Source organism: Ictalurus furcatus, chromosome 25 (genome assembly GCF_023375685.1).
Source record: "Ictalurus furcatus strain D&B chromosome 25, Billie_1.0, whole genome shotgun sequence".
NCBI classification, from domain to species: domain Eukaryota; kingdom Metazoa; phylum Chordata; class Actinopteri; order Siluriformes; family Ictaluridae; genus Ictalurus; species Ictalurus furcatus.
In genome coordinates this window covers 7728964-7755161 of record NC_071279.1, presented here as the reverse complement: position 1 = coordinate 7755161, position 26198 = coordinate 7728964, and the positions used below count along the sequence as shown (strand labels likewise).

Below are 26198 nucleotides of genomic sequence, written 5' to 3'. Positions count from 1 at the left end.
ATTTCAGTGAGAGAGAAAACAGGCTCCTTGACAGTGTAACCTCTCTGGAGCTGGAGCTGGAATGGTCACAGTAATGGGTGTCGGAGATTTGAGATCGAAATATCTGCAGATTTGTTCAGTAACCATTAGGAAGCAGAGTTTGTTATATCTCACCGCTTTTCCTGCTGAGAGCCACCAGATGGAGTCAGTGCAAAAGCACAGCCCAGTTAACTCTATATGTTCAAGTTCAAGGTCACTTTATTGTCATTTCAGCCATATACAGCTGGTACAGTACACAGTGAAACAAAACAACGTTCCTCCAGGACCATGGTGCTACATAAAACAACACACTAACCACATGAGATGACACAGAACTAAATAAGAACTACACATTTTTACATAAAGTGCCCGTGCTCGTATTGTAGTGAATGAAAACCTACATAGTAAATAATGACAGGCAGGTGGCCCTGCTTCTGGAAGTGGCTTGGATTGCTCTCTTATAAAATATGTTTTTGTGCAAATTTCCGCTGCAGGTCCTGTGAAGGCCCCAGTGCTTGGAACCGGCTTCCACACAAGTCTTGGGAAGGAGTCACGAGCTCAGACACTTCAGAATGGTGAGCAGTTAGTCCTTTATTACTCAGGCCCGATGTTCTTACTGTTTTTGATTGGATTTTTACCTTATTATACAGGTTTCATGTTGATTTCTTGCTATACATTACATATTTCCTACTATATTATTCTGCACTACAATAATGTACTTATCTACAGTACTGTGCAGAAGTATTCACCCCTTTCTGCATTTTGTAGTGTTTCAACCTGGACCTGAAATGAGTTTAATTATGATTATATGCTCATTAATACAGCCCATCATATTGAAGTTAGTGTGAGCAAATCGAAAACATAAAACTTATGACTGAACAAGTATTCATGTGTGTTGCTGTGAGACCTTTATATTAGCTATTTTACAACCAATTGCCAGAAGTCACCTAATAAGTTAAATGGAATTCACTTCTGTGCAATGAAAGTGTCACATGATTTCAATACAAATACATCCGTTACCTTGGGTAGGCCATTCACCAAAAGTCATTGACCAGGTAAGGAGGACATCAGTCAGAGAAGCAACCAAGAGGTCAAGGGTAACTCTGCAGGAGCTGGAGAGATCCACAGCTCAGATGGGAGAAGCTGTTTACGGAACAACCATAGTCCTGACACACCACAAAGCTGGGCTTGATGGGAGAATGGTGAAAGGAAAGCTATTATTAAAAAAAAGAAGAATACTAATTAGAGTTTGCCAAAAGGTGTGTTGGACACTCAGAAAAAAAAAGTTCTCTTGTCTGATGAGACAAAAATGGAACTTTTTGTCCTTGGAAACCCAACACTGCCCATCACCCTGAGAACACCATCCCCATTGTGCCCTTTTCTTAAACAGGGCCTGTATTTGGATTAAGCCAAATACAATACAATCCTAGTAGAAGACCTGTTCCAGTCTGCAAGACTTGGGCAGAGATTCACCTTCCAACAGGACAGCAAAATATACACTGGAGTGCTTCAGAAAAGACTTTGAATGTGTTAGAAAGGTATTTATGTAAACATACATATTGACTGGGCTTTTCTAAGTCATTCAAATATTAATGAAAACCTTTCAATTCTTTCCCCCAGGTGCATGCTAAATTCACAGCTGTTATTTATTACATAAGATTTAAGTTATATTTAGTTGAATGACTGAGAATTTTGTTCCACTTAGAAAGTCAGAGTGAGAGTGCAAGAGAGAGAGAGAGAGAGAGAGAGAGAGAGAGAGCAATGGCCAGGGTCCAGACAGAAATCCAAATTTACTCCATTGTGGTGATGTAATCCTCCTGCTACATTCACATGTGTCCAGGTTGCAGCGGTCGAGTCCGCTAATCCTGTGGCACGTGCAGCATGAAAATCACTCCGTGCTCTGGCTGGCCCGAGAAGTGTGAACACATGAGAGGATGGGGTCAGCAAATAGAGGCTGCAGAATAGAGGGATTACGCTCTTCAAAGCATTCTGGGTTATTTTTGGTGTTTGGCACGTTGATGCTACACTGGGGAGCTGAGGCATGGATTCCACCTCTTCATCTGTCTCTGTCTATTTCACATCTGCTTTAAAGCTCGGGTATGATACCTGGTTCCTACTACCAGGGACAGATGCTTTAGAGGCCTAGCACCACAGTGCTTATGTGTTGGTTTTTTTTTTTGGAAGAAGCATATGCAAATCAAATTACTGACCAGATTGTACACCATACGTTTAAATGCTAATTTCAATAAACTAAACACACACCACCATACTGTGGGATTACTGTGGACTGATATGTTAGACGTGTCAAATGAATTACAGCCTGGTGTGGTGAGTGTGAGAGCAATCGCGTGAATATCTTGAGAGAAAGCGAGACAAGGTTGCAGATGGTCTCACTCCAGGGACTAAAACAGCTGTCTCTCCGCCCAGAGAAGCTCAGGGAGCCTGTCTAGATGTGCGCCATTCTCATGACATCAGTGCTACTGGAAAACTAAACACCTGCATGTGAAGTCATGCGTCAATGTGTATGTGTGTGTGCACGCTCATGTGTTTGACTAAACTCATGTACACGCGTGTGTCCTGTCTCTAGGGAAACGGCAAATACACAGCCTGGGCAGCCAGCTGCAGCTGAACCAGCACTGCCTTGACACAGCCTTCAACTTCTTCAAGATGGTGGTGAGCAAGCATCTGACAAGAGGGCGCAAGATGGCCCATGTCATAGCTGCCTGCCTCTATCTGGTGTGCCGGACAGAGGGCACTCCTCGTATCCTTATTAAATGTCATGTCGTGGTTTTTATTTTCCATTCGAATCATATTTCATGAGCATAATTGCATTCGTAGCTACCATGTTTCGAGCAAGAGGTTCACATGCATCCATTTCAGCCTTATCATCAAAAACGACACCAGGAAATGGATACACCACTCAAAGTGCGTTTCAACCTAAACACTGCATCTGTAGTGTATGACCTGATAATCCACTGAACAGAAACCTACTTATTGTGTACTGTGAAAATGAATTAATGAGACATGAGAGAATCTGTGCGCGAGAAATCTCATATTGTGACAGTACCTACTGCATTCGATTCAGAACCTACCGCTCGTCTGTTGATACAGTACTTAGGCTACTGATCAGTATATGCATGTAGTATGACATACTACATCTTCCATGCTGGAATTGCCATGTGACCTTCGACAAGTTAACAATTTACTCGGGTGTTGTTAGACAAGTATGGGAACAACGTTGAATACCTATAGCACTTACACTTGAAAAGAGCTGACATGCTGCCTTCCACCGTTTTTTATTTTATTTTGACAGGTCTTCCATGCCAGTCCCGTTGCCTTATGGGATAGCGCAGTGTGCACTGGTTTCCTCATGTATAACCTCGGCTGAAACATCTGGGTATTTCTCACCTACTGTTGTAAGAATACTGAGAATTCGGTCATACTACTCCTTCGGCGTACTGTTTTTTGCCTACTGTATAGTAGTAGTAGGGTAGTAGGGACACAGCTGATGTCCTACCCAAGCTGCTCTTATGTATTTTTATCAAACTTACAAACCCTGTAACACAGGGGTATCAAACTCAAATTCTGCCCAGACCACATCAGTCTATTCATTTTGGAACAATTTATATATTCTATTAAATAACATCAATAACCTAGTTTCTGAGAGTAGAATAGGATGTTTCTAGGAAAAAGACGGGCTACCGGAAACTGTTCTGTAGGCCTATGCACTATTAGGACTTAGCTAATGACGTTTGTTAAACTGACTACAAAATATATAACATTGAACATGTATAACAATAAGAAAGAGATTTAAAATCTCACAAGGGCTTATTTTAATAAAAACACACACTATATGGCCAAAAGTATATGGACAACTGACCATCATACCTATATGTGGTTCTTCATCAGACTGTTGCTACAAAGCTGGAAGAACACAATTGTCTAGAATGTCTTATATGGTGTAGCATTACAATTTCCCTAAATTGCAACAAAGAGGCCCAAACATATTCCAGAATGACAATGCCCCTGTACAAAGTGAAGTCTGTGAAGACCGTTTGCCAAGTTTGGAGTGGAAGAACTTGAATGGCCTGCACAGAGCCCTGACCTCAACCCCCACTGAACACCACTGTGTTGGATGAACTGGAATGCTGAGTGCACACCAGTGCCAGTAGGTGGGAACAAGCACATATGGGTGTGATGGTCAGGCATCCACAAACCTTTGGCCATAGTGTAACCTGTCTTTCTTGTCCTCAAACTTTTTTGGTCTCTACACCAAATGATACATTTTGGAATTTTGAGTCGGTCATTGAATCACACTAAAGGCCAACACCTTTGAATCTTTTATTAGCTCAAGATCTGTCTTGCATCAAATGCAGCAGATAGGTGCTTGTTTTTCGTTTACCAGCATTTCATCCCCATGAAACGTGAGCCCACATTGGTGTTCACTACCATGTGGGTCTGGTGTAAATTCTAGATAATGTGAAAATGTTCCAATATGATTTTATTTGCAAGTTTGAGCAGGCTAAATGAAACGAGGCACTGGGGCGTGTTTAGCCTACAGGCCCCGAGTTTGACTGACACCTGTGCTGTAGCATTGCAATAGCAATTCCTAACATTTTGTTGCATCCATGCGCAATCAGGTGGAAAACAAAACACTTCCATGTATAATTTGATCCGCGTTGACTATGTTGATAATCCATAACAGCCAATTCTTTCCTCTTAGATTAGATGAAACTAGATTTAGAGCTTAATTTACCAATAAATTTGATGGATATATGAGTGTTGTATAATAAATTGTTTTAACAATTCATTGACTGCACCGTCTGCCCTTAGGCTTTCATTGTAATTGAGTTGCAAGTAAGCAGGTTTATCTTTCTTTTATCGGTACATGGAAACGTCAAAATTATTGTCCGTGGTAATTAGAAAAAATAGAGATTAGTTTGAAAAACACCGGTACTTTCCTCGAATGATATATGAAGGCGTGCTGTTGAGTAAACTATGGCGCACAGACCATCTGCTCAGTTTCAGAACTCTCTTTCCTCTCAGGAATGATCACAGTGGTGGTCTTCTCTCTGATGCACCACAGGGTTACAACAACCAGAGTTTACCAAGAAACTGCAAAGTCCTGACTATACTGTGTCAGAAAACTCATAGTTACAGTTTGACCTGTCTGTTAAAAAGCACTGATACTGGAAACTCCTTCTGAAAATATGGACAATTACGCATGTTTTGAAATCCATTCATGTGGAGGGTCCACTGTAGAACTCCCTGTGTATCTGTACTATAGAAACGATAACATATTAGAAACAGTGCATTAATATAAGCCTACGAATACATCTGCAGAAGCACTGTCTGAACCATGCTGGTAAAGAAAATGAATCTACTTCTGCTGACTAATCAGAATCAAGACTTCAACTATGCTGCACTGTATCTTTGGTCTGTGGTATTCTGTTGGAACAGTTTGTCTTCATTGGCCAGATCATTTAGCAGAGTGCTTCCATGTGTTCTGTCAGTCACTAGCTAATTACTATACCCTTCAGAAATAGAATCAGGTGTAATGGTGCAGGTAAAACATTGAAGTCTAAGATATTAATGAATGATTTATTCTTGTTTTTGTTTTTGCACCAAACATATACCCACAATATATGTGGTATGGGATGTTGCTTGTTCATGAAAAAAAGGCCTTACAAGAACAATACGAGAAATTGTAGTCACATGTAGAAAGTGATGAGTACTTGCCAGATATTTCTGCCGCTCCTTTAATATTAGGCTAGGTCTCTTGGTAGCCTCGTTGATACCTTTTCATCTTGTCCTCGATGACAGTCGTATGATAATTAATTTTGAACGTGTTTGAATGTGATGGGTTAATTCTGAGCACAGTCACATGACCCTTTATAAAAGGATGTGCATACTTATGCAACCAGGTTATTGTAATCTTTTTCTTTTTTTCCCCCCTAAAATATTATTATTATTATTATTATTATTATTATTATTATTTTTGCGCTTGAATTTTGTTGGTTGCTATGTCACATGGAGGGTAGAAAAAGATATGCTGTATCTTGGATTCAGATTTTAACAGCTGTGTGTAGACCTTTTTATGCATTGTGTATAGCATATGTATCTTATATACTATACTACACATATATACACTTTCTATATTAACCCTGGACTTGGGTAAATTGCATTGATTAATCTAAAAATAGATCTTTTAATGGGCATTCCTAGTCAAAAGGAAAAGTTATTTGAAAGGGATATTGTATGTAACCAAAATTGTTTTTAATATCGTGAATTATAGTACAAAGTAGAGAATAATGTATAACTGATGGCTTCTAGTCAGGAAGATCATCCTCCGTTTATCCGGTTTGCTTCATTTTCTATAGCAGAACTGCTTTTCTTTTTTTATGGAAAGCCTTTCAGTTGTTTCACAATGCCAACAAGCCTTTCTATTATTCCGCTGCACACCTGCTCAGTGTTGCATCACACACGTGCACATGCTCATATGCACGCAATGCCCTGTATCTCTGTCCCACCCTGGTCCCTGAACTGTTGTGATGAAGCAGAGAGCTGGATTTGTTTACATCAGGGTGAGGCTGCCTGCCCCTGAGGCCTGGGCAGGACTCATTCAAGAGAATGGCTTAACCTCAGCTAAACGCAGCTTTAGCATACGCCACGGTTGCATAACTCATATCTAAAGTTATCAAACTCGCTGTATTTGCTTAAACATTATGCAAAGTTCCATTGATAGCTCTAAACAGCACCCTAGTGAAGTAGTGTGTTATCCTTATCAAGATCACAGTGGTATTACAGCCCTTAGGCTGATCGCCTTCACTATTTCTCGATAAGACAGGATTAGCCTTTCGCTTTCACTGGTACTAATCTCTCGCTAATGTCCTTAGAGGGCATTAGTCACCATGGAGACATGCCACAGGTGTATGTATGATTTTGTGTATGCAGGTCAGGTGAGCTGTGGCAGATGGACAGGAACAATCCTTCCTCACTGTAAGAATCAAATTTTGCCTCAGGCCTCAGTGGGTGCGGTGGCGATTTAGAAAAGATTAAACTAAATTACAACTTAAGCTAATGTGACAGTTAACAAAATCAGTTAATTGTCACAGATTTGCATTAATGACTGGGTAAAGACAGGCAGTGAAGACATTTGAAAGGAATGAAACTTGTCAGCCCTGTCTCTTAATCAAGAGCACTGCATGTCTCCTCATGTCTGTAGTAGTTTTTAAAATTTTTTTATTCCTTCCTTAATTCATCTGCAGACATGCTCCTGGACCTGAGCGATCTCTTACAGGTTGGCATTCACATTTTTATAAGCCTTTGATGAACCAAATTAAAATAAGACTAGACTCAGGGATATAGTCATGCAGCTTATACATCTTCTGGTATTTTAACACGCATTACAATATTATGAAGTATCTTTTCATAAATTTCTTTTTGTCTTATTATTAAGACCACTTTTAGTCAGATCTTGCTATTTAAATGACAATGGGTACTGCTTTATACACACACACACACACACACACACACACACCAGTCACTAACAGGTGAAGTAATTGATCTGTGTATATAGTGATGAGTGACAGATTGCTGCATCTGTGCACACACGCATAAAATGTTTTCTTTATTTTCAAAATCGCTTTACTTTCTATATTGAATTTTAGAACAGTAGTCGAGACATCACACTAAAAAAAAGGGAACATGGAATTAATCTGCAACCAAAAAGAAATAAAAACTGTTTTTGATGACAGCTATGCACACTGTAGTCACCTGGGGAGCTTTTACAAAAGCTCCCACATATGTTGAGTGCTCGTTCACTTCTTTTCCTGAGTTTTAGCAGAAAACAATTTTCGAGGAGCAGTATTTAAAAAAAAATAATAATTCAATATTTCATCTGCTGCTAAGGCTGTGCAGTGAATGGTGCACACAGGATTGATTTGGCAAGCAACTATTTGATATTGCAGTTTGTTTTCAGACTATAAATAAACTATAATAGTAATAGCAAATGGCTGTTTGCCGAATCAGTCCTGCGTGCACTCGACCCTGCATAGCCCGGCACTGGTTCCAGGGGGAGGCATTTCAGGGCTACACGGCTGGTGTTGCACTTATTTTTACTCCTCCAGCTGTCGTAGGAGTATGGACCCTTCAACCCTGTCTGGCAGTGAAGAGACGTTATAAGGGTGGGTTACAGCAAGGATGAAATATGCAATGAATCTTAAGCAAGTGCAACCACACCCCGGCCTTGAGAGCACCACACCCTGCTGGGCCTGCCAAGCTAACTAGAGACCTGCTGCTAAGGGTTTGACCTCTGTACTTTACTGCGTTGCCCAAAGTGCTCTAAACATACTGTATAACTGGTCATAGCCAGACAAAGCGAACATAATTCTTAGTGTGCATATCATGGACTATAGTGCAATAAAGACCTACTTACAGCGTAAATGATATCAATTGGAACATGGCACAAGACGCTACCATGTTCATATCACAGTCATGCATACTTAGATCTCTGAAATAAATGTACAGGTATATTATCTAAAACCTTGGTAATTATGTCCGTAAAGGCTCATATGCTCCATATATCGTCCTCAGGTGAATGTGTATATCCTGGGAAAGACTTTTCTGCTGTTGGCCAGGGAACTCTGCATCAATGCACCTGCTGTCGGTAAAGTTGGATTTTATTTTACTCACTGCAGAAGAGGTGGTTCTTTTAATAAATAAATCATATATCCAGTATTACAGTGAGATAAATCTTATATACTGTATGTCCATGATTGTGTATAAGAATATAAAATATATATCCTGACCTGTTAGGGAGTTTTTGCTGCTAACTGCCTGGAACATGTTATACTAACGTGACTTGTAGTTGTAGTCATATTCTCTGCATGGATCATTGCACAGACCTTTATACAATTCCTTTAACTCCAGCATATTAGGCTAATGACTGAAAATTAATTACCATTCTGTTTAAAAAGATTACATACACAGAGCTGCAGTCTGGCTTGAGGTACATAGGGGGCACCATCATGTCTAAAATCAATTCAGTTCCATCACGCAATCATTCTAAACCAAGGTTTTTTTTTTTTTTTTTGCTTCGCTTCTCTTCTTACAGATGAGATAAAACATGTCTTTTATTCCTTAGATACAATCAAAGTAAGCACAGCGAAATTTTATCCAAATATCAACCTTCATATTAATGCGCATGGTGAAATTTCAGGCACGGGACTGATTAAACGCTTTCCATGTGTTCCGATTTCATATTCAGCTGCTCGTCTGTCAGAAAAATCTGCCATTTTATCATCTTGCATCTGCTGCATGTTCACCAAATCCTCACTTAGAATGCAAACGACAGCGCAGCAAATTCTTTGGGCTCAATTCAAACAATCTCCCTATTCAGTTGCCCCTGCAGCCTGGCAAGGAAAACGGTTTCCTAATGTGGGCTATGAAGATATTTCTGCACTACACAGCAATCATTATCTTACAAATACAGTTCAAGTTTGCTGTGGAAGTTTTTTTTTGTGTGCGTGCGTGTGTGTTTTTTTTTTTTTTACAAGGAGTTCATACACCAGTGTCAAAACCCAAATGTTTGTCTTCTTAACCCTAAAAAGACAACGGAGATCTTTTATGCTAATGTGTCTGCATCTGTTTTCAGACTCTTTCAGTACAGACTGGTGGGGTTTTTTTTTTTTTGCATTCCAGTTATTAGACAACACAAGTCAAACAATAAGGAGGTCGACCATTTAGCAGTTTAAGTGACAAAAATTTATGATCTGCAGTTTAGTAAGCTGCACACTAATACAAGACATTTCATCAAGCTGTAAACAAATTAGACTCAGGTTATTTACAACAACAAAAAAAAAAAAAAAACACTAGTGGTAACACACCACCAGGAGTGCAATACATCGATTTCTTTTGTTTATATATATATAGATTTATTTATTTCTATATTTATGTATAGGTCTGCATGCCGCAGCAGCAATAATTAAATCAAATATACTTTTCTCAATAAATAAAGCAGAGGAGCATTCTTTCACTCAAGCTTCGTCAGAGAAGAGTCTGTTTTATAAACAGGCTGTCATTCGATTGTCCTCCACTGCTATACTGAAAAGAAGGCAAAAGTGTCTCGGGACCCTGTACTCCCCCATGTGTTCACTGCATCTAAATACAGTGGGCGGAATGCACTACAGTATCGCTGTCCTCACACCTTTCATGCGTAGAAGACCAGCTCTGGGATCTGACCCCCCTGCACACCAGTGCCATTCGTACTGTCTGAAGAGCACTGAAACTGAAAGGTCACTTTCCCACACTGCACTTCTGTCATTCCCTCTTGCCCAAAGTAGCTGAGCTCATTCCCATCCAGCACAGCACTGACTGTGTAGAAAGCATCTTGCTCCACCTGAACTGGGTGCTCAAACCACACTGAGAAGGTGCTGCTGGAACCATCTGAAACAAACTTAGTCAGATTCTGGGCCAGGATGACTCCTTGGCGCTTCAGTTCAATCTTAACACTGTACTCAGCCTTTCCGCCACTGGAGCCATACAGGCCGAGCCCAGCGATGAAGATTCGCTTGTCCACGGCAAACTGGATGCTGTCACAGCGTCCACGGTAGCGCCACTGGTTGCTGCGGTAAGCCGAGGACTGGAAGCGGTGGCAGCGCTGCGGCGTCAGTCCTTTCCTCTGCGCTAAAGGAAAGTCCAACGTTGGCTTATTGGCCGCTGTGTACCAGAGAAAAATGTCATGAGTCTCTTCCAGTGTCAGCACGTCCGACTGCGCCGCTCCATCTGCAAACTCCTCTAGGGTCATGGTAGGGATGCGCACCAAATACAGGATCTTGCCCAGTACCGACCTCTTGTTGCGAGCTGTTGGCCCAAGTCCTTGTCGTTTACATTCGGCCACGGCCCATTCCAGGACAGCCTGGAAGACCACAGCCTCCCTGGTGTTGAGTGTCTCCCGCTTCAGGATGATCTCCAGGGTCTGCAAGTCAATTTCACAGAAGCCTTCTGAGCGGAGAGCCAGCTCAGCCTGGGCATCAATGACTTCCCAGCAGCGCTGGGTGAGCTCTGGCTCCTCAAAAAGCCGGCTCTGAGACAGCAGTACGCAGGCGTTCTTGGCCTCCAGGCTGGTCTCCAAAAAGTTGACGCAGGCCTTGGCAAGCGCAGGCACAATATACTTCTTGGCAGCATACAGAGTGGCCAGCACTGTGTCCGCCTCCAGTTCAATCTCATCGCTATACAGGTATCTGCAGGGAGAAGATTTGGAAGGAAACAGGTTTGATCAAAGCTACAGAAATGATCGTCTGGCTTATCACTTAAGCTCAAAGAGCAAACTTTCTAGAAGGATTTCATATTCATTAAAAGGGCTTACTTTAACAGGATTAAAAAAGCAGCAGGCTCCACATCAGGGATATGAATCTCAGATTTGCCCTCAGCGAGATCCCCGTAAAACATAGCACCGAACACAGAACTCCCCACCGCCAGTACATACTGAAAGAACAAAAATATCGAATTAAATCACGCAGACAGAAAATACTTTGCTTGTTTTTAGTCCCGAATCAAGTATGCCACATTCACCTTGTGCGCAGGAACTTTCTGGGACTCTCCAGGGCGACCCACAATAAAATGAACATCTGCCATGAGTTCGTTATTGAACATCAGAGCGTTCCTGGAAAAAGACATTATGTTGTTAGAAAGGTCCGTTTATTAGGCTGGATAAACGTGACACTTTTGAGGCAGGAACAGGTCATAAGAAGTCAGCCGAGCTGCTGGGGGTGGATTTACCTCTCTCGAAGTGTGGGATGAGTGGATTGCCAGCTGGCAGTTTCGACGTTGTTATTGTTGATGTTTTGCTGTGCGGCGGTGGCCGTTGGCGTGGTTGCAGTCTGGGTCACTTGGACGATGGTCTTCTTGTTGGCAGGTGACACCGCCGTGCTGTTACTGTTCGGTAGGTTGGTGTTTATGCTGGCAGGGTACAGCTCTGCAGCCATCTTCTTCTTTAAGGACAAAGTCACGATTTCATAGCATGCTGGCAACTTGCCCGGCTGCTTCCCACTTTTTCTAGTCCTTTTGAGGCTCTCTGGAAGCAAAAGAAAAAACGTCAACAACTTCATGATCCGGCCATACAGGCAGTCCGGGGGTGTTGGCATCAGCGGGCAAATCCACGAGTGTGTGGAGTCACTGAAAGGCAGGTGTAGTGTAGGTGCAGCCCTGTAATTTAACACACCCGTGTCTCAGTGTGCATGAAGCCCAGGCGCTGCCATAACACCAGGATGATGTAAATGCATTAATCCAACCCGAGTACTGTTCCCTCTCTCATCACTTCCTCGACCACTGAGCAAACACGCCTTCACTAAGTCCACCTCCATGCCGTGTTGATCGTGCTGCCAGCGCGCAGCCTCACTCCAAGTCATCAGTCATTACACATCTGCTGAGATAAACACACGCCTGTTCCTGATCTGAATGAGAGCTGCTCCGGCTCTCTCTGAACGCTCCCTCACTTATTTGTGTAGTAAACCTCGTTTTGTGTCGCGAAAGCGCACGCCCAGTTCTGCCTCGACCAATGAGATTCTCAGAGGCGAATCACGTCAGCACCTCCGAAGCTCCGCCCACACCCTAAGCGCCCGCCCTCTTTCGCCATAATATTCTCCAAGCGCAACCCTTTAATTTAACCCTTGCAGGATTGTTGACAATATAGGTGCACGTCACCATTTACACCGAGGTTATCATTAAAAAAAAACAAAAAAACAAACCAAAAACAACAATAATAATAGTAATAAAAACATCAGAAATACACTGGATTATATACACAAATGCGTAAACAGATCCACAAACATACAGAGCAGAGCAAGAGTCACATTTAACCAGCTCGCAAGCTCCAGTTTTTGTTCCAGGTTAGAAGACAAGTTACTTTTAAACTATTCAAAACGCACTGCAGTGACAGTGTAAGAGCAGACCTTCGCTCCAGTTGGAGTTTAACAACACATTTAATTGTTTAGTTTGCTCTCCTTGCCTGTGAAGTCCCGACATTCAGTCAGCCGCGGCGTTGTTGTGTGGACTGGGATGCACGGAGAAGTGCACTCCAACTATCAGACAAAACAAGCTCCTATTGATTCTATAGACACATCAGAGTAATGCGGAAAAACACACGGCGTGGGGGAAAAACAGGATAAAGTGTGAGCACAGAGATGAGCTGGCTTTTCTCTCTCTCCTCCACTAACACAGACTGTAGCCGGAACTCAGAGCGAGAGATTGAACACAACAACAACAGCCCGAGAGAAACTATGCTGGTGTAGAGTTTGGAATTCGTTACCTTAGAAAGCAGAGCAAAGCCCAGGTGATGAGGGAATGCATTCAGGTTTGGTCTGTGGACGCCCGATCGCAACCAGGAGCCATGTTAAATCCGGAGCTTGCTGTGGGAGAGGGGGTTGGGCTTCCGTCCTGTTCCCACTTCGCTTTCCCGGCTTTCCAACAGAGGGCCCCGGCGTTACAAAATGGATCATCAGGAGCGCTTTATCCAAACATGGCTAGGGTTAAGCGGCTTTTACAGATCATATCATGTCTCACATCGTATCATATCTCATTTCATATCATATCTCATATCATATCTCATATCATATCACAGCATATCTCATATCTCATATCGTATCATATCATATCTCATATCATATCATAGCATATATCATATCATAGCATATCTCATATCGTATCATATCATATCATATCTCATGTCATATCACAGCATATCTCATATCATATCTCATCATATCACAGCATATCTCATATTTCATATCGTATCATAGCATATCTCATATCGTATCATAGCATATCTCATATCGTATCATATCATATCTCATCATATCACAGCATATCTCATATTTCATATCGTATCATAGCATATCTCATATTGTATCATAGCATATCTCATATCGTATCATATCTCATAGCATATCTCATAGCATATCTCATATCGTATCATATCATATCTCATATCATATCATAGCATATCTCATATAGTATCATATCACAGCATATCTCATATCTCATATCATATATCATATCACAGCATATCTCATATCATATCTCATATATCACAGCATATCTCATATTTCATATCATAGCATATCTCATATTGTATCATAGCATATCTCATATCGTATCATATCTCATATCATATCTCATATCTCATCATATCTCATTTCATATCTCATATCATATCATATCATATCTCATATCATATCATATTTTGCCAGACAGACTTATAGATTCAATTTAATTTATTTGTATAGCGCTTTTTACAACAGTCATTGACTACGTTTACATGGAGAGCAGGAATCTAATTATTGACCTTATTCTGAATAAGACAGTATTGTGATTAAGGTGTTTACATGAGTCGCTTTTAGAATATTCCTTTCATGTTCCCATTTTACATGTTATAGAACATGGATCGATTAACGGCACACGTCATTACCATGGGCGTAACGATGCATTCTTTGGGGGGGGGGGTTGTGTCCCCCCAGTGTTGAGGAAATACCAATGTGTCCCCCCTAATATACAGTACAAAATATTTTCTATATGTCCCCCTTTAATGAACCCTGCCAACGGATCTGTCTTTTCCTCATCTATTCTATTTATTTATGTCTATTCCTTTTTAATATATTTCCGTTTGTTAAGGAAAATAGGTGTGTGCCCCCCCTCTAATTGTACACTTGATTGCGCCCATACTCAACGTAAGTTCGTTGATATATTTTAGCAGCTCAGTCTGTAAGCAATGGAGACAGAAGCCAAGCGTAGAAAAGTGCAGCAGAACATACGAGCTTTTTTTCAGACAGTAAGTAACTAGATACCTAAATAGTAGGTAACCTTAGCTTAGTATAGAAGTCATCATACCATGGCTTGGTTTGTTCTTAAGAACGTCAATTAACTGTTGATATTTGCACACCCATGAAGTAGGCTAGGCTAACGTCAGTTACAGTTTTTGACTATTAACGTTACATTCACTTGCATATCCTCCCGCCAAGTTCGTTGGACCCCCCCCCAATGTTCATACCATGGTTACGCCCTTGGTCATTACGTCCCCACGCCATGCCGTTCGATGTTCCCGCCAGAATTTCACGTATCAACATACAGTCTGTCTTCGTTGTGGTACCGTATACAGTTTTGAGTGTTTCATTTTTAATTTTTTTACGAAAGCTTCAAGTGCGGTTTGTCATGCTATACGTACAGATAGACGACTGCTTGAAGCCGTGGGCTGCGTCCCAAACCGCGTACTTACCTGCTAAATAGTAGCTGAGATACATGTATTTTGCCTACTATATAGTAGGTAAGTACGCGGTTTGGGACGCAGCCGTGCTCTCTTGTTTGCCGTCAAATAGTTGAGCACTGCCGTGTGTGATCGTATCCTGTCGCAAAATGCGGTGAAAACTCCCACACGACGTTAATAGTGTGATTAAGGTGTGTACATGTCTATAACACACATCGATAATGCGATTAAAACAGGGATACTGCACGTCTTAATTCCATTTGTGTTTACTTACCAGATTAATGTCATCAGTAATCGCTGTTTACGTGTTAGTTTCTTAATCAGAGTATCATCTTAATCGGGTTAATATCGGATTATTGTTGTCCATGTAAACATATTGATTGTCTCAAAGCAGCTTTACAGAAAGATATAAACACAGGATACAGATTTTAATTGTGGGGATTAATCCCAATTGAGCAAGCCAGTGTCAACGGTGGCAAGGAAAAACTCCCTGATGATATGAGGAAGAAATCTTGAGAGGAACCAGACTCAGAAGGCAACCCATCCTGATCTGGGTAACAATGGATAGTGTGAAAGTAAAAGAAAGTTCATTATGGTTTGTTCATGAAGTCTTTGTTGAACTAGGCCAGTGTTCAGTAAAGGCAACCCGAGTGCAAAACTGCATGTGGTAATTGCAGTCCCAAGACCATAGCAGCAACCGTAGTCCCAGCAACCACAGTGAGAATGTCCATGTGGAATTGGGAGTTGATGAGAGCGCCATCCAGAGGTAGGGCATCCGAACGGGTCAGGCAGGTCCGGAGAGCAGAAAGGGTCAGGATCACTAGCATCTCCATAAAATCATGTGTGGCTCAACAGAAGGAGATCATGCCCTTATCTTCAAAAACAGTCTCAAGAAATCATACATGTATTTGCATTTATTTAATTACTTATTCATTTATTTAAATAACAATAATAATAATAATAACAATCTTTTAAAAATAAAGAGTCATTATGTGGCAGTCCCTCCAGGATTTTGTGATCACAGACATTAACGCAAAATCATGCAAACTCCACAATATTCGGAGGAGCTTGTAATTTTTCAAAATTACCGCAGATTTGGGCCAACATGCATCATCGCAACCCGCATTCATTCAAAGCCCTCTTCGATTTATGTGCGTCGAACACGAGTACAGCTAAAACTTCTCATTTACCAACAAACACCACTGCGAAAGACTGTGCAAAATTTCCTGCAATTTCACAGATTCAAGTATCGCAAATTTCAGGGAAAAAAACGCAGCAAAATCAAGCATTTCCCAAAAATCTCTTAGCGAAATCCTGAACAGACTGACAAGGTGGTTAGCATGTTTGCCTAGCACCAATGGTATGTTATGGTCTGCACTTATATAGCACTTTTATCCAAAGCGCTTTACACTGGTTCTCATTCACTCATAAACATACACACTCACGGTAACAGAGCTGCCATGCAAGGCGCTAACTTGCCATCGGGAGCAAATTGGGGTTCAGTGTCTTGCCCAAGGACACTTCAGCATGTGGAGTCATGTGGCCCGGGAATCGAACCACCAACACTACGATCAGTGGACAACCTGCTCTGCCACCTGAGCCACAGCCGCCCCGTGTTGGGGGTTCGAATCCTGCCACGAGCTTGTGTGCCTTGTGGCTTTCCTCCAGGTATTCCGGTGTCCTCCTCCAGTCCAGAGACATGTTTTGTATTGTCTGTAGTATGGGTGTCCCCTGCCCCTGAGTTCCCTGGCACAGGCTCCCCGTGGCCCTGTGTATGATAAGCAGAATGGAAAATGGATGGATGGAGTCATTATATCAACGAGAGTCATTATATCAACGATAGTAGCCTACAGGAAAAGGGCGGTGCACCAGGCAAACTGGTCATGATTATTTGGATTGACAAGAGCCATTGTAGTTATTTATAAAAGTAGCACTTTTCATAGCCTTGTTTGAATACTAGATTCACATAAGTCAGGAGAAAAACATGATATGGTGCTACAGGAAAATGATCAACAACAGGATGGTGTAATGCGGATGATAGTTCCTGTTACCACCCTGAAGTTGTTTTCCCTGTAACTGTACGACCCTTCATGTTTTGTTTCTTATATTCCACAGCAATTTGCAAACAATTATGTTTTTATCAATTAAGGAAAATGTCATGCATTTTACTAATTTATAGTTACATTTACTGTTCTGAAACATCAGCAAAACAAGATTGTTCCTGTTATTACTTAGATTATATGAGCTATAAACACTTGTTATCCCACCAGTTGCAATCAAAATGATTCAACCCTCATTGCAAATCAGGTTTATTGTCAAAATGTACAGACTTTCAGCTGTTTGCAATGAACAAATCAAACAAAAGTAATTGAAATAGTTCAACACAACGAATGCTTCAAGTGTTTTCCCCAAATTCAACTGAAAATGCAACTTATAATGATTTCTCCAGTTTCAAAATTATTCAACCCCTTCATGACAAACATCTTTAGTACTTAGTAGAGCACCCTTTTGCTGTTATGACCTGCTTCAAACGAGATACATATCTTTTGGCAGCGTTCCTGAGGAATCTTAGCCCATTCCTCATGAGCAATGTCCTCCAGTTCAGTAATATCAGTAATTGGGTTTGTGTGCTGTAACCACCTTCTTCAAATCCCACCAGAGATTTTCTATGGGGTTCAAGTCAGGTGACTGTGATGGCCTTGTAGAATCTTCCAGGACTTCTTCTGCAAACAAGCCTTGGTGGAATTTGAGGAATTTGGGATCATTGTCCTGTTGGAAGATCCAATAACGCACAAGCTTCAGCTTCCTCACAGACGGCATGAAGTTTTCTCCTAGGATTTCCTGATACTTAAATGAATCCATCTTGCCTTCCACACGCTGCAGGTTTCCAGTGCCAGAGGATGCAAAGCAGCCCCAGAGCATCACCGAGCCACCACCATGCTTGACTGTGGACAGAGTGCTCTTTCTTCATTCTTCCTCCTCCAGACATACTGCTGATCCATCGTGTTGAAAAAGTCCAGTTTTGTTTCATTGCTCCAAAGAACAGAATCCCCAAATGTCTGTGAGTTATTTGTATGATTTTGAGTCGACTTTTCTTGTGCTTTTGGGTCAGTAGTGGTGTACATCTAGGAGTTCTGGCATGGAAACCTTCTGCATTGAGTACACGCCTTACTGTGCTCATTGAAACCTCAGTGCCTGTTGTCACCAAGTCTTGCTGCAGGTCTTTTGCAGTCACTCGAGGGTTTTTCACAACCTGCCTTCTCAGAAATCTGCTTGCAGCCATTCATAGCTTACTTTTTCTGCCCGGTCCAGGTATTTCATATATTTTCAACCCCTATCCAATTCAGGTATTTCATTTGTTCCAGCTCAAGCACACCTGGTGCAGCTAATGAAGCCCTTGATTAGTTGCATCACATGTGCTTGAGACAACACCTGTTTTGCATATTTGTGCTGTTGTGAGGGATTCTATTCAGGGGGTTGAACAATTTTGAGACTGGTGAAATCATTACAAGTTGCATTTTCAGTTGAATTTGTGAAAACCACTTGAAGCATTCGTTGTGTTGAATTATTTTAATTGGTTTTGTTTGATTTGTTCATCGCAAACAGCTGAAAGTCTGTACATTTTGATAATAAACCTGATTTGCAATGGGGGTTGAATCATATTGATTGCAACTGTACAGTGGTATAAATATGTGGTATAAATTTATACCACTGTAGTATAAATCTGATTAATCAAGGTGCATCCACATGGAGCATAATAATAGCATTCAATTTTTCCTGTTTTCCTAAGGCATAAGGGGACAACGCCCTGGATATTTTACACAGTTTACACTCATGTTTAGTAGAATCTCTTGCATAATCCTTTGAACATAACCAGTATTTTAATTAGGGTAATTTTAGATTGAGATACCCTGATCTTATACTTAGAATTGGTATTGGCTTGAAATCGGATTGGATTTGAAATAATTTCCAATCTGTTTGACATGAATGCAAGTGACTTTGACTGACGCGATCATGCACGTGAACGTAGGACACAAATTTCATGCCATAATCAAGCTTTACCATAATCTACCTTTAACTAATTTAACAACATAAGCTTGCAGAGAGCAGTCAGGATGTCAGGAATTTACTCCATACTGAGTATTGCTCAACACTAAACAGCCTGGATATCAGTGTTTTTCCAAACATGGAAAAACTGGGATTGGTATATCCCTAATTTGAGAGAATCATGTTACTACGTAAGGTTAAATTATGTTATGTTCTTATCTGCGCAGTTTAACAAACAGGAATGTGTTGTTATTTTGGGTAGAGTAGAGTAGAATGATAACTGGGTCCATGTGCAGGAAATATAATACACTTTGCTGTTTATTGATGTTTTGCATCCCGCACTGTAATAATGTCAGGCATACTAATTTATTTGTTTTTGTTGAAGATCAGTTATGCTTTTACTGCAGGAGGTATGCGTGCTTTTTTTGTGATTTGAATAATTAATAGATAAAGAGCAGACTTTTCCCAAAGCTACACTGTGCCTCTGTGAGATCTGGAGTAGTAGCGATAGAAATTGTGAGACTTTCAGGACTCCCTTTCAGCCTGAATCTCGGCTGGCCTCTTCTTCACAACTCTGAACAAGACTCATAAGCGTATTTTTACTTCTGTCAGGACATTCCGGCTGTTCAGCTTAAACTTCCCATTTCTTTTAACGCTACAGTCCCTTCTGTCTGTTCACACTGATTTATCACCTGTCATACAAATCAAACAATCCCAGAAGTCCACATGAAATAAAGAAGTTCAAATCCTGTCACCAGTTTCAATTTTTTATCTTATCGCAGTACAAAATGTTGTCAGTGAGTTGGTAGATGTGGAGAACAATTCTCCTGAAACTGTAGTTCTCTGTTATACAGATGGTGCGGAAAGGTCAGCCCCCTCACTGTTGGATTTCGGTTTATTAATATGATAATTTAGTATAAAATTGTCCATATGACTCAGACAAGGCTCCTGACATACGCAGTCCTGGGGGATTTTTGTGTGATTTTTTTATTTCCTTCGTGCGCAGGTGGAGTACATATATTATTTCCTTAGACAGTGCCTGCTTGGTTCTGTGAGCTGAACTCCTTTCCCTGTTATTAGGACAGCAGTGACGTGTACTTTACTGGGGCAGCAGAGTGAGTTAATTCAAAGACTTTGAAGTAGGTAGAAGTTAGGGATGTTTGCTTCCACAGAGTGACTCAGAGCCAAGCCACATTGAGAACTCCCTATAGAGAAGCAATTTTGAAGTTCAAAATGATTCTATGTCAAGGAGATCCTTCAAGAAGAGTCCTTTGTGACCTATAAAACCCTCTGTAAGAGGAGCTATAGAATATACTCTTACTGTCTATTCGGATGGGATTTCTGGACATATGTCTGTTTGCTAATGTTTGATGTCTGTAAGCGCTAGTGATGAAAAATTATGCCCTGTACCTGTGCTAGAAACTCAATATCTTACCTAAAACCTCCAGAAGCATTGCTTCTCTGACGAGTCCTTATAAACGGTGTATGCATTTGATAGTTCTGTGTTTTAAACTCAGACAGTGCAATTTAATTTATTTCTGCCAGAGAGGATAGAAAAGAGCACTTCCTGGAGCATCGTCTTTTACCATGATATATAATGGAACATACATACATTATATATATATATATATATATATATATATATATATATACTCCAGTAATAATTACATTACACCACATCCCCATGTAAAACTAGTCCAATCTGAATAGGGCTTAAGAAAATTTACTTTAAATGCTAGTACTAGACTTAAACTGCTTTATACACTAGTACTTACAGCGTTGTTGTTTATTAGGGATGACTACGGCACTTTTTGTCAGCCTCAATATGAAGTACTGATATTGTTGATTTGTGTTTTTGTGTGTATGTGTGTGTGTGTGTGTGTGTGTGTAGATCCATGTCTGTATATTCCACGCTTTGCACACATGTTGGAGTTTGGAGAGAAAACCCATGAAGTGTCCATGACTGCACTGAGACTGCTGCAGAGGATGAAGAGAGACTGGATGCACACAGGACGCAGACCATCTGGACTCTGTGGCGCAGGTACTGAATGATTCTAGCACTGGTGACAGATTTTACTACATATATGTGAAGGAAGGGTCCACCCTGGAGCACATTAAATATGTCATATTGGAATTTTTTTAGTAGTAGCGTTTTAAAACCTGAGTCATTTCTCACCAGAGTACTTGTGAGAAGGAAATGGCTTTTTGCTATTCGCTGGGATGAGGATGAGTATTTTAAAAGGCAGCATGTGCATTTCAAAGAATCTACTCGAAAAGCACTGGTCGTAAACACCTAAAACATAGGACTATACCCCATGGACAGAACTAACATGTGGTGTCTCAGAAATTTCAAATGAACTACGCAGTTGTTCCCCCTTTAAAGTGAAACTAGACTAACATCTGGATGAAATAAGTTTAACCTGAAAAGGCCAACTCAAAATTTCATTACATATTAAATCTTGGATGCCACAGAAGATCACAGGTTAATTATAAAGATTAAATATGAAAGTCATTCAGGGTGGATTTTTCCTCAGGCACTGTAATGTTTAGCATTTCCTCATACTGTTCAAAACAGGTTGTCCTTGTTGCCAGGTTCATGAGGAAAGGATCAAATGCTTCTTTCGGTGTCTGAAATATACGATACGCCATATCAAGTGGTTTACTAGTGAGAATGGGAAAATTTTAACAATAATAAAAAAAACAAACCCACAAATTAGATTGATTACAAGGTAGGTTAAACAAAGTTTGCAATATAAAATGCGTCACACAAATCAGAACCTAAATTTCAAGTGATCAAGATATATCGAACGTTTTTACCAAACCATGAAGCAGACCCATACTGCGCTTGGGAACTTAGATGAGTTGCTGTGTTGCATAACACGCCTAAACTTGAAGCTCTGCACATCCTGTTTTGCTGCACAAACCCCTTGGCTATCCATGAAGCCCAGCGTTTAAGCTCTGTACTCTGCCGCCAGCAAGATGCCCTCAGCACAGAACAGGAAACAAACCATTTCCATACATCTCTAGTTCTGTTGTCTGTCTTTCAGTGTCTTACTTTCCATTCTATATCTGCTTGTGCAACATCTGAAGAAACAGTAATTTATCATTCATCATTCACAGTATTCAGGGAAACATGGTAAGTTTCGATGGAGGATCCTGATATCAAAGGCGATCTTTTCAAGTCAAAGTTATAGAGTTAATGTCAAGGTTAAAATAAAAACAATCAACAGTGTAAATGACCCACTCCTTTTACACTGTTATCCACACCATCTGTGTCACTGGCCACTGACCCACAGAAAGGCACTCCATGTTACTTTGCTTGCTGGTAGAAGCTGTGTAATTGGGTGTATTTTTTTTTTAACAGCCAGGGGCTGATCACGACTTTATAAAAACTGTTGAGTTTATTCCCTTGGCCAAATTTAAAGTGCACCTATTATGGTTTTTCAAATATGACCTTTCATGTAGTGTGTTATGTGAATGTAAAAAGTCATCAAAGTTTCAAAAATCAAAGCGCACGACAAACTGAGTAATTGATTCCCAAAAGAAAGAACCGATTCTGAACAGCTGAAACGAGTCGTTCGTAATTCCAGACTTTACGTCCTGTACTAACCTACATAGTTTTGTAACTAAAAGCCCTGCCTCTGGTCTTCATCGGCTGCTCGCAAACAGACGGAGCTGAAACTCGTTATGTCAGTGGGCGTTTCCTTTTTGAAACACGCTGACAGAGGTAGACCAATCACAACAGACTGGGACATCTGACCAATCAGAGCAGAGTATGCTCTCTGAAAGGAGGAATTTAGAATGAATCCTTTAGAATGGATCCTTGAACTGGGGGGGGAAAAGGTGCTGCTGCAGTTTAAATTATGAGCACATTGAAGTGTTTTTTGACCTTGGATGCATGTAACTATATTGTATGAGAGCTTTAAAACAAAATTAGGCACGTTTCAAAACCACAATAGGTGCGCTTTAATGGCAGAAAGTCGTTGGCTGTTCTATAACCTCCATCACACTTCTTTGTGTTCGCTCGGCGTGTGTTTATATGCAAGGCCGTGGAAAGCTGAAAAGAGTTAAAAGCTCACTGAATTGTTATAACAGCACCACTTCAATAAATAAATAAATTAATAAAAAATAAACCCAATGTGAAGAAAGTAGCTTCACCCACAAAGCTTGTCTTTTTCGAGCTAGTTAAACCTTATTTGGTCATCTACAATGATAATACAAATCGTATTTATAATACTATAATGGTATTATATAGAATACAGAAAATGTACATTCGTGAGAACGCGCCTAAAGGAAGCTCCAATAAATTAATGATATCCCGGTCAGTATGAGGTGAAGGGTATAAGTCATTAGCAGCGCAAGTTAACAGGCTAGATTTTCACAATAATTAGTCATCGAATTCAATTTATTTATTTATTTATTTTGTTTGTTTTTGTTTTTGTGGTGCTGAAGTTCAGTTGATGTGTTCGGTACTTTATGCCGAAACATACTTCTGGATTCTGTCTGCCACTTTAAGGAAACACATAAACCTATAGAAAACATTGAAAGAGAAGTGAAAAACAAATAAAGACAGTTCAGAAGTTCATAACAGAGTTCATGTGTAATATTGTACAATGTATATATATGTGCATGTGTATTATTGTATATATAACGTTGTGTTTAATTGTTTTGTGAATTGTATTTGCTTGTCGTATTTGTGACCTTGAGTGTCGTGAAAGGCACGTTTTAAAAATAAAATGCATTATTATTATTATAAGTCACAGCCTCATGTGCAGCTTTGCAAGAAGCTTTAAGCATTAAGATAAGACGTTTTATTTCATAAGAAATCAGTGTGCTTTGTAGCTTTTCACCAAAGCCTTAAATACAGAATTCTCATTTATATTTTCAGTGATTTCTCACGAGTGTTGGGTAGTCGAATGTCTGATACACCAGCACAAAGGCGTGTTTTGGCAGCACGTGAATGAAATAAGCCCTGCTTCACAGTCCTCGGGTTACATCTAAAGTCACCGCACTGTTTGTTTTGTAAATACTCTAGTAATGAAAAATTCCTTATGTTCAAATATTACTTTTGTCTAAAATGCTCTGGATTTGCTGTTCTAAAATCAAAGCTTGCTGTCACAAAGCTAGTTATTCTACCTCTGAAAATGTGGGCTGGTTGCATAAAGTAGGCCATAAAACTTTTATTGACTGAATTCAGGCTCATGTGTTTGCGTAATGCTGCATAAAGCAGTTGTGGGCACTGAGCTATAATGTTAGCAGGAGAACCAAGTAGATTTGTGCAGGTTTGCCTTTGTGTTCATGTGCTCAACATTATTGCCACGTAAAGGTTCTGCAGCCCTTAGAAATGTCTTCTTATTACACGAGTAGAATTATTATAGGAAACGAATGACATTTCAATCTTCCAGCTCTGCTGGTGGCGGCCCGCATGCATGAATTCCGCCGCACGGTGAAGGAGGTCATTGGCGTGGTGAAAGTATGCGAGGCGACTCTCAGAAAGAGGTAGGTGCCTCAGCTTTATACGTGAGTGTGGTTTCTTTTAGACTATCTGTTGCACGTTTTGGAGTATGTGTAATAAGATGTACGCAAGCAAGAGGGCTGTGGCTTTTTGGATTTGCTCCCTTTTGTTTTTTTGTTGGCTTTCAAGCTGACTTACGCCGATGGTTTTGGTTTTGGCCTGGCCATTGACATAGGAATGTTTCGTGGTGCAGGTGCCACATGAGCACTAACTGTAGTACAACAAAGAGTAAAATAAGAAAAAATATAATGAAAGCATCTCATTAATACAAGTTATACGTGTACATATAATAGAATATTTAAATGTTGATATGTTCAGTGAGTGAGGAATGAATGTTCTAGGAACTTTTGGTGATTTGGTGAGAAATTCAAGAAGTATTGAAGACACTAGGTTGTACTTAACTCCCGCTGTTATTGTATTAGGCCCAGTATTAGTAATGAGAGAGGTAAAGCGGTCTGACAGCTGACAGTGTGTGGCCATCTGAGTAGTGAGTTAGGAGTAAGTCCAAACTAAGACAAAAGAAGGTAAAACAGCAAAGTTGTATATAGTGGTTAGCTTTAATAAATAAAATGTTACATTTCTTACAGTCACTTTAAAAGACAAATTATCAAAAACCAAAGCAGCAGAAATTGTTCGAGTTTTTCTGACAGCCACTGCTGCCAGGTTGCACCCAATCCGCATTCCTGCACCAATAGCACTGTGGTTTAGGGTGTTTTCTTCCTCCAGGCAGTCGTGCATATTCAGAAAACATACTATAGTTTTAATATAAATGCAGCACACATAGGAACAGGTAACAAGTCATTTGGGAAGACTGGTAGCCTGTCATTTTATCATAATCTACATAATCTCTTCTTAGGCTGACAGAATTCGAGGACACGCCCACCAGTCATTTGACTATTGATGAGTTCATGCGAGTGGACCTGGAGGAGGAGTGTGATCCCCCTTCTTTCATTGCTGGTCAAAAGAAGTTAAAGATCCAGCAGGTTGGTATTGCATGGCTCATGGTGTACGTTATGCCCTTACGTCGTCATGTCACGGTCATGTCTCTTATAACTTCTTTAAATTTTCCCAGCGAAGTTTCTTTTTTTAAAATAGAACATTCATTTGTTTATTTCAGCTGGAACAGGAGCTGGCCAGGAAGCTCGATGAATATCAAGGTTTGTCTTGTGAAAAACTGGAAAAAGACGTAGGTGTTTGAATGTCTTCTGAAGTCCGCCGTGTTTTCAGCCTGTTCTCAGCAGTGTCAGTGGTCCGTTTCATTTTTGTGCTTGAACTGGCATTTTAATACTCTGTCGGAACAATGTGGAGAAAAACAAAACAAAACGGGACATCAGTTTTAAGGGCAATATTCAGAGTTAT

At 40.5% G+C, this 26198-nt stretch overlaps 2 protein-coding genes across 5 annotated transcripts in view; one reads left to right on the top strand and one right to left on the bottom strand.

Annotated features, from left to right (window-relative positions):
- Window positions 1–26198, top strand: part of brf1b (BRF1 RNA polymerase III transcription initiation factor subunit b) — a 68966-nt gene that overhangs the window by 9407 nt on the left and 33361 nt on the right. For both annotated transcript variants that reach the window (XM_053613873.1, XM_053613874.1), the window contains exons 3-10: window positions 513–593; window positions 2606–2779; window positions 7287–7318; window positions 8614–8686; window positions 21216–21365; window positions 24730–24823; window positions 25696–25822; window positions 25957–25996. In XM_053613873.1, coding sequence (XP_053469848.1) covers window positions 513–593; window positions 2606–2779; window positions 7287–7318; window positions 8614–8686; window positions 21216–21365; window positions 24730–24823; window positions 25696–25822; window positions 25957–25996 — 771 coding nt within the window. The remainder of the gene's footprint in view (window positions 1–512; window positions 594–2605; window positions 2780–7286; window positions 7319–8613; window positions 8687–21215; window positions 21366–24729; window positions 24824–25695; window positions 25823–25956; window positions 25997–26198) is intronic.
- Window positions 9932–14029, bottom strand: btbd6b (BTB (POZ) domain containing 6b). Of its 3 annotated transcripts, none has more exons than XM_053613876.1 (5): window positions 13328–14029; window positions 11800–12094; window positions 11593–11683; window positions 11387–11505; window positions 9932–11261 (listed from the first exon to the last, which is right to left on the bottom strand). In XM_053613876.1, exons 2-5 carry the CDS (start codon window positions 12003–12005, stop codon window positions 10229–10231), a joined length of 1449 nt encoding a protein of 482 aa, XP_053469851.1. In that variant the 5' UTR covers window positions 12006–12094; window positions 13328–14029; the 3' UTR covers window positions 9932–10228. The 3 variants fall into 3 exon arrangements, with proteins under 3 accessions (XP_053469851.1, XP_053469852.1, XP_053469850.1); XM_053613877.1 differs by lacking the exon at window positions 13328–14029 and adding an exon at window positions 12242–13287; XM_053613875.1 differs by lacking the exon at window positions 13328–14029 and having other exon boundaries at window positions 11800–13288.

What these genes read in the sequence shown, in the direction of transcription:
- btbd6b (XM_053613875.1), bottom strand. Translation starts at nt 12,164, where the DNA reads ATGCCAACACCCCCGGACTGCCTGTATGGCCGGATCATGAAGTTGTTG. An exon ending in CATCCCACACTTCGAGAGAG is followed by an intron (nt 11,684 to 11,799) that starts GTAAATCCACCC and finishes GTCTTTTTCCAG; the next exon opens with GAACGCTCTGATGTTCAATA. An exon ending in AGAAAGTTCCTGCGCACAAG is followed by an intron (nt 11,506 to 11,592) that starts GTGAATGTGGCA and finishes TTGTTCTTTCAG; the next exon opens with TATGTACTGGCGGTGGGGAG.